Consider the following 20679-nt stretch of genomic DNA (forward strand, 5'->3'; position numbering starts at 1 on the left):
TTAACTCTCTATGTTGGCATATCGAGTTATACCACCGCAAAGTTCCTAGCACCTGGATTCGAGGCGGCGTTCGTGGGTTCAATAAACAAAGGGTACGCCAAAGCTGCACCACACAGCACCCACAGAGTCAAGGGATGAATAAACTACTAGAATACAAAATTTCAGAAGCCTCCTATGTTGGCTTTTCGCGATATATTACCGTAAACATACTAAAACTATGGCGGAATCGGGGTAGGGTCGGCTCACCGCGCACACAATAACTTCTATAACTTCAAGATCTTTATTTCACCAACTCGAAAGGTGCATATGGTATGAACATGCCAAATTTCATTAACTTTCTATGTTGGCGTATCGAGTTATACCACCGCAAAGTTCCTAGCAACCGGTTTCGAGGCGGGTTTCGTACGTGGGTTCAATAAACAAAGGGTACGCCAACGCTGCATCAAAAAGAACCCAAACCAGCTTTAATTGGTGGCAAAATGTTCTAATCCATAGTCAATTCAGTATAAATTCGTGTTAAGAAATATAAAATTAGTGTTTTATTAGATTTCGAGCACTTTATTTTGCCAATTTGCCAAGTAGATGAAATAATTTTTTTTTCACTTTACCCGTCTGCCCGAAAAGTTAGATTGCCCAGAAATAGTTTTATCGTCTCTGTAGGCATTCACATTCGTGGTAAATTTTTTTAAAAAGTATACAATTATAATATGTTTTTCACTTTATCTGTCTCCCAAAAAAATCTTTTGCTTGAAAGTTAGCGAGGAGTGGGGGTGGGGGGGGTGGCCTACCTAATCCCCCGTGTCCTTACACTCTTACAGCCTAATTGGGTTGACAATTAGGTTAAAATTTCCACAATCATTGATATCGAAGTTTGGAATACTGTATTAAAAAGAATTGCGCGCTAAAAATTAATTAATGTGTAATGTGTAATATTAAAAAAAGAAGAAGAAAATTCCGAGTTTTCGTTTTTACACCAAAACCATGGGCCTTATAATATAGTTTAATTGATTATAATAAGGTCCATGTTAAAGCCAAATACTCCGATTTGTCGAAATAATTATTTTCCTAAAACTGGGAGAAAACATAGATTACGATACATGGGAGATAAATCCAAATTTAACACATTACAAAATAGAGTAGTCTCCCCTTAACCGTATTCAAGTTTGGAATAATAACGAATTAAAAATTAAACCAAATTAGCCGTTTTGGCCTTATTTCTAAAACGATTATTCTAATGACAGTATTTAACCAGAGATAATCTATACAGTCTAGTCTAATTAATACCCGATGAAAGAGTTAAGGAAATCGGTTTGTGAATACGAAACAACCGGAAGTGAAGCACCGACATTATTATCGGTCAACAACGTGTGATTCTCAAACATAATTCTAAACAGAGCCTAAAGTCTTGCTAATAAATGTGATGTGAGTATTGAAAATGCCGCCTAAAAAGCAAAATCAACCCAGCAAGAAAACAGAGCAGAAGAAGAAAGAGAAAGTCATAGAGGTACATTACACTACACCACAGTGACAAAAACATATGGGGTGACTACTTCTACTTCTGTGTCCCCTTCTTTCAGAAAAGTTTTCCACCAATTATGCAAGCCATAATTGTTTAGATGAAGCAAGGAGTTTTGGACAAGAACTTTTACATCTGTCATAAATAAACATAAATTTTTAATTGCCATGTAACTTAAATAGGTATACCATAACTGTCGACCTAATTTTATTATTCATGACTCCAGTCATGACATTACTCTAATACTGTGTAATGATTTGAATTAAATTTGAATGACAAGTTACAACTACAACAATTCTTGGTATGAAGATAGTGTACTTGCCTAAAGGTGTTACGCTCAGAGTTCACAAATAATATGTAACAGACATTGCCTGAGTAGAGCGAAGCTTATGTGATTGTTGTTAAAAATAAAACCTTCATAAGCATACCGGTAATTAAGTTTCATATATGATATAATGTCAAATAATTTTGTTATTCCGAATTGATTTTAATTTAGATCTAAATTGTATGATTAATTTTGTTTATAAAAAAAAAAGAAAAAAAAGTGTGAGAATTATTTTCATTTATGTCAATAATATGTGACGTCATTGATTAGACACTTCATAGAAATATTTCTATGAATATGAGATGCATAATATCACTTAGGCAAGATTTGGTAAGTTGGCATGCGCATTTTTAAATTTGCCCAGTCTGTGGGTGACACTTTTATTTTGTTACGCTCCATTGTTACCGGAGAAGAGCTTTGCGCGATGCATTAGAGCTTCACTCTATATTAAATTTTTATAGGGTCTCAAGATAATGATATAATGTAACCGTTATTATAGTTCTACTTCTGTCTTGCATAACTTTCGTGAACAGCATTAACTGAGCCAATCAAATGTTAATGATTTCTTTATAATTGCTTTTATGTTTTTTTTAATGATGTCTTGAAAATGCTGTGATTATCAACATAATCGGACCAACTCTTATTGACAGCTCAGATGACTTCGCTGCTGTAGATGTACATGTATATTTCAATGCCAGCCAACCTATCTCAAATGTTAGTTTTTGGGTTGTTTTTTTTTTTTCAGGACAAAACTTTTGGATTGAAAAACAAAAAGGGTGCAAAACAGCAAAAATATGTCGCAAATGTGACAAAACAAGTTCAGACTGGAAATGTCAAAGCATCTAAGGTAAGTGTATGGTATGATTGAACAATCTTGGCCACTTAGAAATGGTGTAATAATAACAGGGTTAAAGATATTTTCAGGTAGGATTTTCCAGGAAACCCAAAACTATTTATACTCATCCTACAATCTACATGTATGTCTTTCTATTTACAATTCAAATGAATCATATTGATTATTAATTAAATTTTGATACTGTATGTTTGCTCAAAAAAGATAGATATTGCTTAAATGTTGCCAGAAAATTTATGTGTCAAGTAACCAAATTTATTAATAGACATAACTTATAACTATTTTATATTTAATCATTAATTTACAAGCAAGTTACATTCTTTTGACATGACGGTAATAATAACAGTTCTTTAAATTTGTAGACTGCTCAGGCCCAAGAAGCTGACAAGAAAAATAAGAAACTTCAAAAAGAGAAAGAACTAGAGGAATTGAATGCACTTTTTAGACCAGTAAAACAAAGCGTTGCTAAAGGTATGTTAATTTTAACTACACATGTAGGTGTAACTGTAAGCAGGGTTCTTAATCCATTTGGAACCAACCGACCAAAATTGGGTTCAAATGAGGTTTGGGTACGAAATAGGTTAATTATTAAACATACATTATGCAAGAGCTAATCTGCCTATTGCAGGTCTTTCTTTAGGCCTGAAATGTTATCTTAATTATTAATTAGACATTAATTAACTTATCCAGACCATAATCAACTCTCGATGTCATCGCTAGCCTGCGATATTTACTGGATTGGGATCCAATTTGCTGCTCAACTTTCATTCATGATTTAGTCATGAAATGGATAATCGAGACTGTTTTTTATCGTACCGACTTTAGTAATGATGATCGAGGCTAGGCAGAAAATTCAATCACTAAATTCTCGGTTCGAAGTTGGTCAGTTTGACAAATTTTCAGCAAATTCCCTTTACCTTATCTAATTTTGAACTATTATAGTGAGAACTGCCAGCTCTTTATCTAATCTCCCATAATGTATCTTTAAGCTTCCATAATTCTTGGTAATTTGTTATGCAGAATGTCATATTCTAATGTATGGGATTACCACAAATACATGTATAACGACAAATATCTACACCTTTTGATAATTTTCAATATTCAATTCACTCCTTAATAAATTACTGTCTTTGTTTATTCGATTTAAATAGTTGATTTAAAATATTAGCTTATTTCTACTATTGCCAGCATCAGAAAATGCTGTAGCCAATATAAGCTGATACGGCATAGTGTCATTTCTTCATAACACAATGTGTAGTTCTTTATCTATCATGTACATATAACTTTTCATATAACTTGCAAAAGTTTTTATTCATTCGTCGATGATAGACAAACGGCACAATGATCACGTGACAACCATAATTGAAATTGCTTTAAAATAACATTCCATACGACTATTATATAGCCTTCAATAATAACGACAATATTTTTAAAATAGAAGAATGTGTATAGAAGAATGATAAAAAATAATGGTCAACGCTATTTAAAACTGGTTTATTGACCTAATTCCAACCAATAAGTCACATGTGAAATTTAGCATTGGAAATTCTGTCGTGGGGAAAAATATATTATTAATGACTGTTTCTTGGTTCATTTGATGTTCAATGGTCAGTGAATCCACCAATGTATGATCTAGTTATTATTTTAATATCTACCAGTACCTGGAATTCATACGGAGCGTCAAAGACGTTCGATTCGCAAATCCTGAGATCATCTTGTTTTACCACGTAGCTTAATTTTCACTAAGGCAGCTTACTGAACCTGTTATGAATAATCAGCAAGCTTGTTTTGTTTTTTTTACCAGATTATCAAAATTACCATTAAATAGGCTAATTACTCGGTTTATGAACCACATGGCCGATTCTCACTATGGTATGACTACTGTTGTAGCCGACAAGCAAGTTGACTGACTTCTTAATTAACAAGTAATAATTAACCCACTGTAATTTTAGTGCAAAAGTACACCATGGTTTGCTTATTTTGTCTAATTATTAAAATAATATGTACCTGACCAGACATAATAATTGTGTAGCAATAATATTTTTACTAAACTGATAGTGAAAAAACGTCAATCAGTCACTACAGTCAGGGGGTAGTTGGTAGTTAAAATAATGCTAGCCGGATGTGGACAGTGTGGTTGACAAGGCATGCACTGGATGTGGGCGTGGCCTGTCTCTGTTTTTTTTTGTATGCCTTACAATCGCCATGTTTGTTCAACAAATTGAAAACAAGTATGGCTATTATTTAGGGCGTTAGTTGTTTTTATTTAATAATTTCTGTAGTTTTGTAATCAGAGCTTGGCTTTAAGGTATATTTTTAAATATCTTGCATAGTAGCAGAAGACTCAAACCACCTTTTATAAAACTCAAAAATGATAGCGATCAAAATCTTTAACTAAGTATTTGGGAGATTATAAATGATCATACCATATGCTGTGTAGTAAGTATTGCAAAAACAAATAAGCTACGCTCGTATAACCGTTGCTCACTTTGCGAAATCTTGTGATAATTTTAACTGCGAAAGTTATCATCTGATATTTATATTTACATTTGTGCTAATGATATTACAGTACAGAGAGTTTGATTAAAGATTTACACAATGACCTTTGTGGACTGATCATTTTAACACAAAATTACTGTTCTGAAAGTTGGTTTTGTTACCGTACATTTGAATACAACACAGTTTATTTATATTATAGAATACTGGTAATTTAATTGAATGTAATCACAACTTTTAAAACTGGGGATATCATTGCAATCTTTTTCCAGTTGGACATGCACTTCTATATTTCTGTTTTTATCTTTGAATTGGTAAAAACAACAAATTTAGTTGTGATTAAGTAGTTTTAAAATGTAAATCACAAAAATGCCTTATTTCAAGACATAATGGTACATTAACATTGCACTGACAGATATGGCCGAAATAGGCAAAATGGGTGTCAAGTTTAGAAATGTTCTTAATTACTCACCTTTGTGGTTTCTCCTTGGTAATTGTTGCTTCACAAACTATCTTCTCTATGTACAGTCTCACCTATCTCCCCTCTATATGGGAAGGAACAGGAATTAGTATTTTCTCATGGTGCCATCTTTTTAAATTTCACCCATTATAATATTGTATCATGTCTAACATAAGCTTCCAGAACTTGGACATTTGACATGTTGCCAAATTGGGGATGGGGACAGGGGAATATTGCTCAGAATTTGCTGAAGTAAAAGAGTTAATTTCATCACATGACCACATTTCACTAACATTCGACCATTGGATTGATGCAGAATTATATTTTGAGAACAACAAACATGCATGCAGGCCAATACATGTGTAGCTGAGTGATACTGAGAACTGATAAAAAAAAGTAGCACCAACATTGAAAAAGATTTCTGTATCTTGTCAAAAACAAACAGCATCTTTTCATGACACATACACTAGACAAATCACATGCATGTAGGCTAGCAGACGTCAGTTTCTCTGAAATATGTATGGGAGATTACTCTGATTGTTATTTTTTTTAGTCTTGATTATTTGGTAATTTGAACTACTTTACTATTATCTGTTTTGTATTCTTAAAATTCATTAGAATGATTTCCATCAATTGCATTTGGTCTTCTCTTATCACAAATAATTATTGAGCACTTTACTTTATGAATTGTCAGTTCTGGTGTTAATTCACAGAATATCCTTATTTTTCGTTATATCAATATAATAATATTCTAAACAAGATTACATAAAATATGTATGTTTTATAAATGTTTTTCAAGAGATATTTATTCAGGTTTTTTTAATCCTTTTATGCTTTATAGATTTATTTCAGGAATTTCATAGTTTATAAAACTTTTTCTTATCTTATATTTTTGTGTTTAGGTACTGACCCAAAGTCAGTTTTATGTCAGTTTTTTAAGCAAGGTCAGTGTACCAAAGGGGATAAGTGTAAATTTTCTCATGACTTAAATATTGGTCGTAAAGCTGAAAAGAGAGATTTATATACAGATACCAGGGAAGATGGTAAGATAATTATTTTACATTTTTGTCATCTAAAGGAAAAGTGCTTAGAGAAATACATTTGTAGAGTCTGTAGGATTGTGTATTTCAAAGAAAATTTAATTGAAAGTAAAAAAACAAAAGCTAATTTTTGCGCAAGTTTTAATACTATCACAGTTTATATTTTACAAGTCTTTACAGTAAATATCTTGCAGTCTGGAATATTGTGTCTTTAAATTACTGAGCAAATTTATTTATTTTCAGATGTTGAGAGAACAAACTTGGTAAGCACAATTTACATGTTTATCAGATATCAAAATTTTAATATTGAACATTTAATTTAAAGATACATTCCTGCGTACAAACTGGATGATTTGATGATATATTTGGACTAAAAACATATTCAAACTAATTAATCTATCATAATTTTGCTTCAAATCCTTCTCAAAACATTGTAATTACCAAGGAATACCCTGCGATAAAAATCGATCAAAAGAGGTCATGTTTGTGTCACGTGACTTCCTTTCTCTGTACCTATAGCAACGGGGGCGAAGTCGGAGGAGAATTCATTGTATACACAAGACGATGTTGTCTTTAATCGCTGAGTATTTATTACAAATATCGAATCCTAATTAAATTCTCGGATTATCCACTGCCCGCGTCTTTTTCCGCGACTTTTATCTCAGAAAGTGTTGTACATCTAACTCTTCATAAAGTTTATCAACATGTACACCAAGCGCTCAATCTTCGCGTGCGACCTTCGACGCCACACATGCAGGTATTCCTAATCGTCGGGCTGTCGATTAGGGGAACCCTTACAATTTTGTCCTGTATACGCTCCATGAGTGTTTTTCAGGGAATCCAGTATTTTTCTAGTAAGATTGGATATCTCTACTTTCCATATATACCAAAATTTTCATACTTTTATTGGAAATAACCACCGGATAAATACTTTTCTGGGAACCTATCTTTAAGTAATGACATGTGCAGTGCTTACTTTTCACAATTTTTTTAAACACATGACTAATAAAGAATTTAGTGATCACATCGAATTCTAATTTTACTATTTGCATTTATCCAATTTGTATTATGCATTTTTTAAAATTAGTGAAACAAAGAAGCCTATTGACTTATGGGGCTTTTATTGTTGCCTGGTAACCTTACTTCAATAATTCTCTTTTTTTTCTAATCTGTTTTTTTTATACTTTCGATGGCCTCTACTACATGAAGATCTGACCAGTTGTAGTGGGAGCTCGCGTCACGGGTCATACAAGAGGCTTTTGAGTTTTTGACTCTATGACATCAGACATTGAGTAATCAGTCAGTGTTGACGTTTCTAGTGGTTTACCCACAGTTCCATGCACAGCACGCCAAGAACTCACCGTAACAGACCGTTTCATTGGCTAATTCCTCACATCAACCAGAAAGGCTGTTATATAACAACTCTTCCAGTTCCTAGTGTTGTGAAGACAAGTAAAATGAAATTTTGAACTATAAGAAACGAAACGAAATAGGATCTGTGTTTTAATCAGATTGGGTTTTTTTGTCTTATAAACTCACTGTAAATCTTGGTATGTTATGTACAGGTTTGTAAGCATTTTTTGGATGCTGTAGAGAGTGGAGGGTATGGATGGTTTTGGACGTGTCCTAATGGAGGTGACAAGTGTACTTATAAACATGCTTTACCGGAGGGTTATGTTCTTAAAAAAGACATGAAAAAAGAAGATAAAGAAGATGAACTTTCTATAGAGGAGTTGATAGAAAAAGAGGTGCAGTAATGTTAAATTAACAGTCTTGATTGGTATAGCTTTTAAAGCATTGTAGGCTTGGAAGATCTTAAAATACTTTTAAGTTCCACCATTGATTTCTAGCTGTTAAATAGCCAAGAAATCGAGATTTTATTAATTGGTTCTATTTTGCTGTGAACAAAAGCCCAGAAGTATGTCTATTGAAAATTGATATTAAAGACTGTGGACCAGTTACTTAAAACCTAGCTAGGACAATTTAATGAGCATTATTGTTAGTTGTGTGATTTTATCAATTATTTATTTGTAGAGAGCAATGTTGGGTGATAATACGACTAAAGTGACACTGGAAAGTTTCATAAAGTGGAAAGAAAGAAAGGTAACTGTTGTAGTCTAAATGGCTCTAAAACAATGATAGATATATATCAAAGATAATGTCTGTTTGTCCCTGATTGAATAATTTTCTTCTTGACACTGGTTGTTACTAAAAATTAACTTAGAGACATGTACTACAAGACAATTTTCAAGTGGACACCCTTTATTGAATATAGATAATCCAGACTGAATGTATGTTTACTCTTTCTAATACCTTATAGCACTTCTCACTTATTTGATATATTCGCATAGCAATTGAATTTTCGTTTGTTCCATTTGTTTGCAAAAATAAGACATGTTTATTATAATATTTTAGAGAAGGGAGAAGAAAGAGGCTTTTGAGAAAGAAGAAAAAGAAAAGAAGAGTGCATATAAGCAAGGAAAATTAGCTGGGGTAAGTTGCCAAATCCAATGATTTACTTCTGTACAACCATGTGTATGATAGAAGATAGAACTTGGCTTGCTATATAATTTCTCAAAAAGGTACAAGACTATCTGACTGAATGATCGAGACTTGTAACTTGTAGGCATGTTGTGATATACATTGTAGAAATTTGTTAGTTATATTTTTTGAACACGTCTAGATAAGTACAGCTGCGTTATGTATGATTTGTAATCTACTCAGAATGTAGTGTTAATCGTGCATTTTATTTTGATCAGAAAAGCCTGTATCATTCTCACTTCATCAGATTAAGTAAAATTTTAGCTTCATCTTATGACCAACATCGTTTATATTTTAACATTTGCTTTATCTGTAGAAATAAAGTTTTATTGTTCATCCAAATGAACATGTGTCCTTTAAGTTACTATGCAGACAAGATAAAAAGCAACTTTGCTTTCGAAGTACTGTATAATATTTTTTGGGGTGTGTTAAAAATGTGGTACTTTTATTTTATGGTTAATTCTACTATTGTTAATAATTGGATATTATAGATTAGTGGAAGACAGATGTTTGAGTTTGATCCTACTATTGCTGGTGAAGATGATGAGGATGCTGATGATACAATAGATAGAGAAAAAGATGAAGAGGTAGGGAGCTCTAATGTTTTATGCATTTGATAAATTTGCTCTATCAACATAAAAAAATAATGAACAAACAGTACAATCTAATATGGCAATTTAAATCAAACTATTGATTGTTTAAAGTATGTATTTATTGGATAAGGAACAGCTGTTGTTAATTATATCTATAATAGAATAATACTGTTAGTTTATAGAACTTATGTACCGGTATATAAATTTATTGATTTACTTGTAACACCTATAAATACCTGTACAGTATTCGTTGAAGCATTAAGGTTCAGAGTTCAGCTTTCATATTTTATCATGATAGCATTCACCCTCTTCCCAGTAGTGTCCCATTCATTGAACTTAGTACATGTATTTTTATGCTCCCACATTTCCATGTGGACATATTGTGTCATCATCCATGTCCTTCCGTTCACATTTGTTTGTGGACACATTACAGGTCACAATTTTTAAAACATTATATCTGAAAAGGCTAGGATGAGTCCAATTTTAACACATATTTTGGATTATTGCCCTGAATTTTGTGAAAATCGTGCACATACCTTGTGGACCCTCTTTAGATGTCTAAATTTTTATTTTACTTTTTTTTTTAAAACTTATGTTTAATCCCAAAGGTCTCAGTTGGCAACTGTGTGTCTACTTTTTCAAATGAATTTCAAATAAATATATGAATTGTTAGTTATAACAATTGAACAGTCCCTGGCAAATGAGAATCCAGTATCAGATATCCTAGAAAGAGTGGGCATGCCATTCTCTGTACTAAACCAACCACTATTTACAGCCCATTGGATCTTTAATTCAATACATGTACCAGATACACATATAAATATTAAAATTGTATATTATAGGATGTTTATGAAGGCCCAGTAGTTGATGTGATACTAGAAAATATAAAGGCTACAGATGTAGATGCCAGTGGTACACAAGCTTCTAATGAAAGATTAAAAAATATGAGAGGTAAGTTGAATTTATTACAGTACTGTTTAGTATTGTCCTCTATGTAAGCTGCGATTGTATTTGATAAGGAATAGGGTCACCTTCCTAACCGTGTGGGTGTGGGTTTACTCCTGTTTCTGTCCATGGAATGTTCCAAGCATTAATATAGATATGTTACTATTAGTCATAAAATGATCTAGGTTCTCTTTTTTCAAATCTGTGAATATAAGAGTAATTAATGTAAGAGTAATCTATCTGTATTGTAAATCTTTGGTTGGGTAGTATTTACAAATGCCTAGTTACAGTATGTGCTGTCAAGTATCTCATGAACACATGTTCTGTTAGTACACACACAAATATTTCAATATTCAAATTCAACTAACTATTCAAGGCTCTTTGAACTGGAATTTAATCTACTTTGTGTGGACTATATTGATATTAGTTCCATCCAATCAAACGATAGACAAACAGATAAAGCCATTTTTACCGATTTGAAAGATTTATAATCTCTAGAAATTTGAAAATGTACTAAGAACAGTCCAAGGAATGGAGTTTAATGTCTCATCAGTCCAATACTTTGGTCATTTTGAGACTCGCCATACACTTTTGTTTCCTCTTCAATTTCCGTAGGTCCGAGGGTGGGGCAGTCTTTTGCATGCACTCCAATGTGTACGCGGGAGGACCTCAATTAAAGCCCTTTTTGTCAGCCCCGTTAGTGCTTCCCCTGGTAAGTGGGAATCAAGCTCAAGAATCCTCAGATTTTTTTTGGCCCATGTTGGGATTTGAACCCTGGATAGTCTAGTCAAGAATTCAGTTCCGTGCCCTTACCACGGCCCCCTCAATTAAATTTAATATTGGAATAGCAATTCAATAATGAACTGAACAGTGATCAGCAGTAGAGGCTTTACAACAAGTAAATATATTATCATTATTGATGTCATGTTCATATTTCAGAATCGAATAAATTAGATATAGCAGCTGCCCTACCTCCTACAGCAAATAGTACTTCAGCTGACGAACAGATTGCAATGGCAATAGCAGCAACAGAAAATGGAGAAATTGCTAGTGATATACCTATTGATGAAGGATTGTTCGATGGTGACGACATTGATATAATTGATGAAGATTTAGAAAATTTAGATTTGGATGAGGATTGATGTTTGTTCAAAGGAAATTAAATTCATGGATGATTTTATTGAAATGTGCTTTAAATCTGGAATGAACAATGTGTTAAAAACGTATTGACCATTTTGCCATGTGAAGGAAGGATCATGTGATGCTTACTACATTGGACAGACACAATAACGGCAAATAAAACTGTTTTAAATTGATTAAATTACTACAAAAACAATCCTTCCGGTTACAGTTCTTTCAGTGTGTACGTGAAAAGTTATATTGTTATGTGCCATTTATACTTTTTTGGTCGGTTAACTTTTAGGGGATAGTTATTGCTGACAATGATTAATTGCTGAAACAGTCCAGTGGTTAAAATGAAAGTGAATAGAAAATAGCAATATTGGAAATGATATTTTAAAAAAGAAAACGATGGATGACTATTAGAATTATGTCGGTGGTTCTTTTTTTGATGCTTCCAAGATGAGAAAACATTACTAATGCAAGAAAAAGTCAATAGCATCTCTTCTCTTCTACCACAATAATTTTCTGATTAGCTGCTTCTTTTGTTTACTTTGTCAATTCACTTTGCAAAATGAACTAACTTGCTATGTTGATATTTAAATTTTTTCCTCTATTCGTAGACCTGCACAGAATAAATTGACACCTTTGTACTGTATCCAAAATACATTTTAATTTCACAATGTTTTCTGTCTGTCCTTCTTCAGTCACACCATTTGAAATGCGGTGACTAGTAAAGGTTTTTTTGATATAACTCAATATGACTGTCATTTGCTAACCAGTATGTTTAAACATCAATACCATCCTTGCAACTGTTATCTGATTGATAGACTTTAATATACTTGAAGTATACTTTTATTATCACAATCAGTTGCCACAATTCAAACATCAGTGCCATCTATAGATATTTTATCAGCCTACTTGTTACATTGTATGTTACTTGTAGTACTGACAAAATGTGAACAAAACATCAGTTTCTAGTCGCTGTTTAAACATCAATTATTAACACCATCTTTTGAAATGCAATCACTTCTAGTAAACGGGAGTAAACTAAACTAAGAGTACATCTTCAGAACAGTCCCTAGCTTCAGTTCAAATCAAATACTATTATAAACCTCACCAAAGTTTATGTAAATGCATTTGCGCCATGTAAAATGTCTTAACTGGAGGAAGGCAGGGAATGTATCCATGAATATATGGTTTGGAGATATAACTAACAATAAACAGCCTCTCCGATACATATACATACAATACAACCCACTAATAAATAATTTTCTATTATGTAACTCTAATTACATGTTCATATAAACTGCAACTACCCTCTTAAAGGAAATGAGCCGTCTGTTTCTACTTTCTAACAAAAGATAGATAGTGATGACATCTAAGATCAACTTCTTGTAGTAGCGCCAGTTTATGTCTTACCCTTAGAGAGAAAGAATGTGTTAGTGACATCCTCAAAACTACCAAACCTTTTCATACACATTAAAATTGATGTTTGTAGTGAACTGGTCAAATTTGTTTATATTGTGTGTCAAAATTAACTGTTAATCATATTTCTACCCTTTATCTTTGACAATTGTTAGTTCTAATTTTTTTGGTCCATAGTAAGCATATGTACATTTGTATCTAACAATGCTGTGTATTTTTCAATATTGGTTATTATATTTGTTCAAAAGAATTCTTTGGTTAAATTTTACAATTTATTATTTATTAAAATATTAGAAGTTATTGTTTAGAGTTTACTTGTGGGTATTTACAATATGACAGAAAGATCTAATAACTGACTAAGAATTAAAGAGTGTTATTAATGTGAGGTGTAAATAAACAGAAACCATGAATATTGTGATATACATACATAAGAATGTACATCTATTTGAATTATTATATAACCTCATATAAATGAGGTTGTATATTGTCATTGCCGCTCAGTCTATCCAATGCCTTTTAATCATTCCACAGGTTCACAGGATAAGACTTAATTTTCAAACTTGCTGGGCATATTTAACTGCTCATAAATATAAATCCTCGATTAAATTTAAGAGTCCCTACCATTGAAACCATGTGATAGGTTTACATGTAAGGATACAAATACTGGATACATATGTAGAATAAACTGGTGTTGACTAGAATGATAATAGAATGAAACTTCTAAACTGTCTAGCTAGGACCTTTAAACTGATTTAAAAATGTTGAGTGCTTGACTTTCTTATCTTGAGCACTTGACTCGGTCAGCATGTATAATTATACATTTGTTGTAACTTTGATAATATACAACACAATTTTAATTTCAAACTTTCTGTATACAAATTGATCACTGTAGCTGAACTTACATAAAAAGTTGGAGATTAAACCCCATTTCATTTCTAAAAATCATAATTATTCTCAGAGCTTTAAAGGAAAAATTAGAGGTTAAAATTCAAAAATTTATTTCCCTGGCAAATGTAACAAAATATGCAGTAATTGCCCACCTTGTATGTTAGACTGTACATGTATTTAAGAGATATCAAGGGGAAAATAGGCCATTTCAAATAATGTACTGTAATTCATCTAGCATCTGATTGAGCATATCAATTTGGTAATATATACATTACAGTTCATTAATTATTATGGATCTATCTCTCTCCTACTCACAAGCTATTCATTAGTACTACACTGTAATTAATGTCAAAAATTCCTTCAACATCCCCAAACATAATGAAATAAAATATACACAATTTAAAGTTTGTTGTTATTATTTCATTTATTCATGATCAGACAAAGCATGTTTATTATATCAGTATACCATAATATAAATAAAATGAATACAATAAGATGCATTATATAAGATTTAGATATGGCCGGCTTTGGCTAATCCACTTAATATCTAAAGGATGTCTAAAGAGTTGATTTGGGGTTTGTCAAATAAATAAATAAATCTCTAATTTATAATGTATATAATATTTGAATCCAGACAACAGACTAATCATAAACAGAAATAGCTCCCACACAATGCCTCTTTAGAGAAGTTAGAAGAAAGATCTTGACAAGCAAATTGTTCTAGCAGACTGTTCAATACAATAGTATACAGGGTGAATAATCTTTGTAATATGAAATGTAAACAAGAGGAGAAGACAAATTATACTGTGGGGGAATATGAAAGCATATCATGAAGAGATTACTTTAAGATCTGTGCAGTACTTTCACAAAAATAAAAATAATATTGGTAGGTAGCACTGTATCAATTAATTTGAACAGAGAGTGCCAGCCGGTAACAGATCTTACAATTAATTACACATAAGCTATAGATGTGTGTCCATTAATTGAAAGCAAACAGCTATATTGACATTTCAGAATAACTGTGGTGGCCTTTGTGCGTTATGGATAAGGCTTTATTTTCAGACTATTTTTGCCAAGCAACACTTGTATCTGTGTGTATCAAAGTACAGATAAATATGTACTAACTTTTTTCTAATAATTATGTCCTTTTATGTAATGGTAATTTTTTTTTTTAAACATAAATGTAGGAGAAATTCACTAACGAAAACAATTAAATAAATGATAATAGTAAAATATATGTCCACTGTATCTAACTCCACTTAATAGCAATTTTGAGTTTCTCCATTTTAAATTTTCATCATTGTTTTTAGAAATTAATATTAAAACATTTGACTGTCTGTAAGTATATAGTTTATTTCTTTTCAGTTTGCTTCTAAACTTCTTATTAAAAATTGACATTTTAACATTTAAAAATATTTCAACAATGTACATCTTTTACCTTAAGTTAAAAGTGGTATGTACATGTATACAGCTTTGGTTAGTTTGTATGAAAGAGTATTGATGGTCAGATTTAAAATTTGTCCATATTCTATGATTGACTATACATCTCAAATGTGTTGATATTCTATAATTGACCATACATGTAAAATGTAGATCGGTGCATAACAATAAATAAACTAACAAATACGGGTAATAGTAATAAATAAATCATCAAACAATTTCCAGTGTTAACAATTATATAGAGAAATAAATTGGTAGCATAAAAGCAATTTTATTTTGTGTATTTTCTTTGTGAACTCTAAATCCGTATAATCTGTAAGTTCATAAATGATAATACTATAAAAAGATTTCAGAAAATAAATGAGCTATGCCAAATATATAGGTAGAAATAATCTTATCAAGTTAAAAAAAATTATATTTATAAATTTTCTTAGAAAAGTTGATTGTACATGTAATACAATTTAAATTCCAGGTAGTATAACATTGGACACTTAATTTGTTTATACAAACAAACTCTTGCTAAGTAAATATTTTCTATTCTAAAGTCCACTAATTATATAATAGATCTAAGTTAAGAAAATGAACATTCTGTTGTTATTAAACTATTCAATAAACTATTGAACATGTCTTAGGCTTATAGATTTAATTAATAGTACCAAAAAACTTTTGATTCTTAATAGCCTTGAGACTTCTTTCCTACATATTATATTTTATGGACAGATTAGAAAAGATTGAACTATAAAGCCTATTTTTAAACAGGAAGATTTTACATGAATATCTTAACAATAACCAGATTTATAAATTCAGTCATGCAATAAAGATATATTTCTAACAGAGCTATTGCATACAGTTGAAAGTGAAATCCATTTGCATTTTTAAATCTAAATACAATAACCATTCATCAATATGCATTATGTTAAATTAGCAGTTAAATATATACACACTCTAATCATCTTTGTAGTAGAACATACTCTTGTAATTTTCTAGGAAGTTTTAGTTGAGGAATAACATTGGGTAGATATCGGTATCTTAATCCTGATCGTATCTTATGTCTACATAGGGTTAGCAGGGAACGTGGTAATACACAGAATGGAAGCAGCATTTCACTCAATTTATTATCCCTTGCAATATCGGCAATTAGCTCTCCTTTAGCATTACGTAGATCGAACTGTCCTGAAGCCTTGATGAGTAATTCTAAGCAAGCATCGTCATTATCTGTATTTAATCCACTGGCTTGAATAGCAGCAGCTCTCATTAAAGCAGTCTGTCCATTTAGATTTCGAGTTGTTACATCAGCATTATATTCCAGTAAAATTTTAATAATTTCTAAATGACATTTTCGTGCAGCCCAACTCAAGGCTGTGTCATGATTATAATCCAATACATCAACATATGCTTCGTTTTGTAACAGAAGTTTAACACACTGTACATTGTTTGTATAGGCAGCCCAATGTAAAGGTGTATCATTATTACCATCACCAACATTAACATCTGCACCATGTTGTAATAGTATATCTACACAAAATACATCTCTTTCAGCAGCATAATGTAAAGCTGTTCTTCCATATCCATCTACTTCATTAACCTGTCAACGAAACATAGAGCACTGACAAGGATGTGAATAGATAAAGAAAACTCACTTCTTTGGTCAGATATAACACTCTTGCAATCTTTAGATTCCATTTTCTATGAAATGTTAATTCAAGCATCTATGGACTAGCCGTCTCTATGGTTTTCAGATACATCTAATTTGTCTAATGATGTACATGTACTTGTATTTGTGATCACTTTAAAGTCTTAATCTTTTAAAGAATTCTAGAAGGTTACCATATTGGACTTATCAGATGCTTAAAATATGTTCAAGAGAAAAGGTGAGCTTTCATTTTAACAAATCTGAACAGAGCAATCCACAAAACCGACCCAGTTTTGTAAGCAGCCCAAACAGGTTGTAGCATTCTGATTGTTAGGGTAAATACAGATACATGTAGGTTGCCAGGCAAAAACTCTTTTCACTAAAATTACAAAATACTACATAGTATGCAAGGGCAATAACTTAGGAAGTTATAGAAATCGCTGATGAACATCCGACTTCTTTGACTCACTCCTGTAAATGACACATCAATTTGCAATCCTCGGAACTGACAACAATAATGGCAATACATGTATGTTAAATATGACCACCTTTGCACAAGGCACTATATTTGCATACTTTAAGTTATACATACCCTAGCTCCCTTCTGTAATAGAAGCCTCAAACAGTAATTATCACTAGCCATACAGGCACAATGTAATGGTAATAATGTACCATGTAGGCGATTAACATCTGCTCCTAATTCTATCAACTGTTCTATATCATCATTAGAGTTAGAAAATGTACGCCAGTTACTGATGGCTCTAATTAATCTGTCGGATAAATTGTATCTTTGCTGTAAGTTTTCCATCACGTACCACATAACGTTCTAATCCTGCAAGATAAAATCATCTTACTTTAGAATTAAGAAGTCATTACATATCTCTTCAACTAAGTTAGATACAGTTTTGTTCCTTGTAGTCCAGTGATTTAAAATAAGTCATTTGAATCTTTGATAAATTAACAGTACATATAAATGGTGAACTGTTGTCTCTGTAGAGAGTACAAATCTAACTCTGAATACCAGTACATGCACATACCTGACCAATTTAGCATTTAAATTTAGCAGTGCTTTAGAATCAACCTTTTGTGCTCTGAAATAAAATAAAATTAGTTATTCAAATGGAAACATACAGTGATTGGTTAATTTTAATAAGATTTTTATATCGGTTCTCATGAAATGCTGGTATAACACTTCAAACTACCAGTAGTGTGTAGTGAGAAAACGGTTCACCAACTGCCGATTTGTATTTCCTCAAAAATAATAATTTGACATCTTTTTTCTGATGATCAACTGTACTTTATATTTGGATTTTATTCTGGCATGTTGGCACTTGTATCACAATCTAATTTTCTGACCATTGTGTCATAATATTCAGAAGCTACATTCTGCCTTACAATTAATTACATGTAGGTCACTTTAAAGTTCATTTAGAAAATCTCAATTCCCGGCCATAATTTAATAGCTTCTATTTGTTTGCATCAAGAAAATGAGTTAATGAAATTGCGCATTTAATAAAGAAAACCTGTTGCGGTAGCTTTAATATCGTAGATATTGTTGGGGGTATTTTAAGAGTGCTTAGAACAGGAGGAGGATCTGCAATCATGTGACATTTGTTTTATATGTGACTTACTCCAGAGGTATAGCTAGAGATATCTAGACAAATAATTGATTTAAACATCTCATTTTTCACAGACATTTAGCCTATAACTGTATGGTCATTTGAGAGTTGGGACTCAATAATAAAACAGATACATGTACTACCAAAAAGGAAATGAAATAAAATGGGTTTAAGGAGATGACTTATTACTGTACCACTACTAGTATGTCTGTTCTGTTTTCATTTTTATGATTAAACATACATTATGCAAGAGCTAAATCTGCCTATTTCAGGTCTTTCTTTAGGCCTGAAATGTTATCTAAATTATTAATTAGACATTAATTAACCTATCCAGGCCATAATCAACTCTAGATGGCAGCGCTAGCCTGCGATCTTTAGTGGATTGTAAGCCGATTTACTGCATAACTTTCCTTCTCGATTAAACGATTAAATGGATAATCGAGACTATGCTGTTTATCGTACTGACTTTAGTAATGATGACCGAGGCTTATGGGAATTTTAGTCGCTTAATTAAAAAATAGTTCTTGGTTCATAGTGGATCAATTTGAATGAAATTTTCACCAAATTGCCTTTACATTATCTAGTTTTTAACTATTATAGTGAGAACTGCCAACTCGTTACCGAATATCCCATAATGTATCTTTAAACATGCATTATGCAAGAGCAAAATCTGCTTATTACAAGTCTTTCTTTAGGCCTGAAATGTTATCTAAATTATCAATTAGACATTAATTAACTTATCCAGACCATAATAAACTCTTGATGTCAAGGCTAGCCTTCGATGTAGGCTACGAATCATGTAGACTATTTATTTCCTAGATTGATATTCATAAAAAAATTATATGAATATGAATGATGGCAATGTATTATAATAATAATAGGCTAACTACAACAGTACAGCATATCAAAGTTGTATCAATTATGCATCTAATCTAAGCAAATCAAATATGGCAGGAGTCTATTAATTCCATAAACCATAGCTCGTGGATGTGATTTTATTTACAGCTGCTGGTTAAAAAGTATGTTCTATTCTAAGCACTATCGGTTATCGGGCAATGTTTACTGGAAAAAGTGAAAGGACGGCAGTGCTCCAGACCATAGATACGGTATTATCTATGTCCAGACAGATGTGTCGTTTACAGCAAAACAATATAAAGGGAAAAAATTGCATAATAATAATAGTAATAGCACCAAACAAACCCACTTATGATAAATCGACACTGTGTCCAGCTTGACAGCTTTGACAGCAAGTAGAACCATTAAATTCCCCGGATATCATACGTTTTCTATCAACAAAGCTGACCCAGTGAGTTGACCTTAATAAACCGGAACACAAACATTCACATTCCGTTATCCAGGTCTAAATCTATTTGTTAAGACCAGCTCAATTTTAGTCAAGGTCGATTAGATCATGGACCTTATCATACAAGGTGAGGTCCGTGATAAGATGTAAATACGGTTAGGGCACGTGATTGTTGACGAGATTGTAGGTTAGGGTTAGCATTATGGCTAGGTCCAAGCTTAGGGTTAAGGTTGGGATTTCGCGCTAGCCCTGTTTACATCTCGTGGCCTTATCAAATAGATATAACCGTTATCCAGCCATAGACCTCATTGCGGTTAATCACCAAACTGGTCCGCAGTGGATCTTATTTTATCCCCAACATTACTAAAAGTGAAATATAATATGACAACATTGATGACGTCAATGTATGACAAAGTGAAGATTCTGTTATTTACAATACATTTTTTAATATAAATCAGTTTATATACACATTTATGTTAA

At 32.0% G+C, this 20679-nt stretch overlaps 2 protein-coding genes across 3 annotated transcripts; one reads left to right on the forward strand and one right to left on the reverse strand.

Annotated features, from left to right (window-relative positions):
• The first annotated feature begins 1315 nt into the window (after nucleotides 1-1315).
• Nucleotides 1316-14608, forward strand: LOC126831668 (zinc finger CCCH domain-containing protein 15). Its single transcript, XM_050562287.1, has 11 exons — nucleotides 1316-1504; nucleotides 2587-2688; nucleotides 3057-3165; nucleotides 6553-6693; nucleotides 6934-6953; nucleotides 8256-8438; nucleotides 8725-8793; nucleotides 9106-9183; nucleotides 9723-9818; nucleotides 10667-10775; nucleotides 11709-14608. Exons 1-11 carry the CDS (start codon nucleotides 1436-1438, stop codon nucleotides 11909-11911), a joined length of 1179 nt encoding a protein of 392 aa, XP_050418244.1. The 5' UTR covers nucleotides 1316-1435; the 3' UTR covers nucleotides 11912-14608.
• Nucleotides 14602-20238, reverse strand: LOC126831669 (ankyrin repeat and SOCS box protein 8). Of its 2 annotated transcripts, none has more exons than XM_050562288.1 (4): nucleotides 20101-20238; nucleotides 18315-18368; nucleotides 17870-18109; nucleotides 14602-17229 (listed from the first exon to the last, which is right to left on the reverse strand). In XM_050562288.1, exons 3-4 carry the CDS (start codon nucleotides 18095-18097, stop codon nucleotides 16594-16596), a joined length of 864 nt encoding a protein of 287 aa, XP_050418245.1. In that variant the 5' UTR covers nucleotides 18098-18109; nucleotides 18315-18368; nucleotides 20101-20238; the 3' UTR covers nucleotides 14602-16593. The 2 variants fall into 2 exon arrangements, with proteins under 2 accessions (XP_050418245.1, XP_050418246.1); XM_050562289.1 differs by having other exon boundaries at nucleotides 20097-20216.
• Between the last annotated feature and the right edge of the window lie 441 nt (nucleotides 20239-20679).

Source organism: Patella vulgata, chromosome 9 (assembly GCF_932274485.2).
Source record: "Patella vulgata chromosome 9, xgPatVulg1.2, whole genome shotgun sequence".
NCBI lineage: Eukaryota > Metazoa > Mollusca > Gastropoda > Patellidae > Patella > Patella vulgata.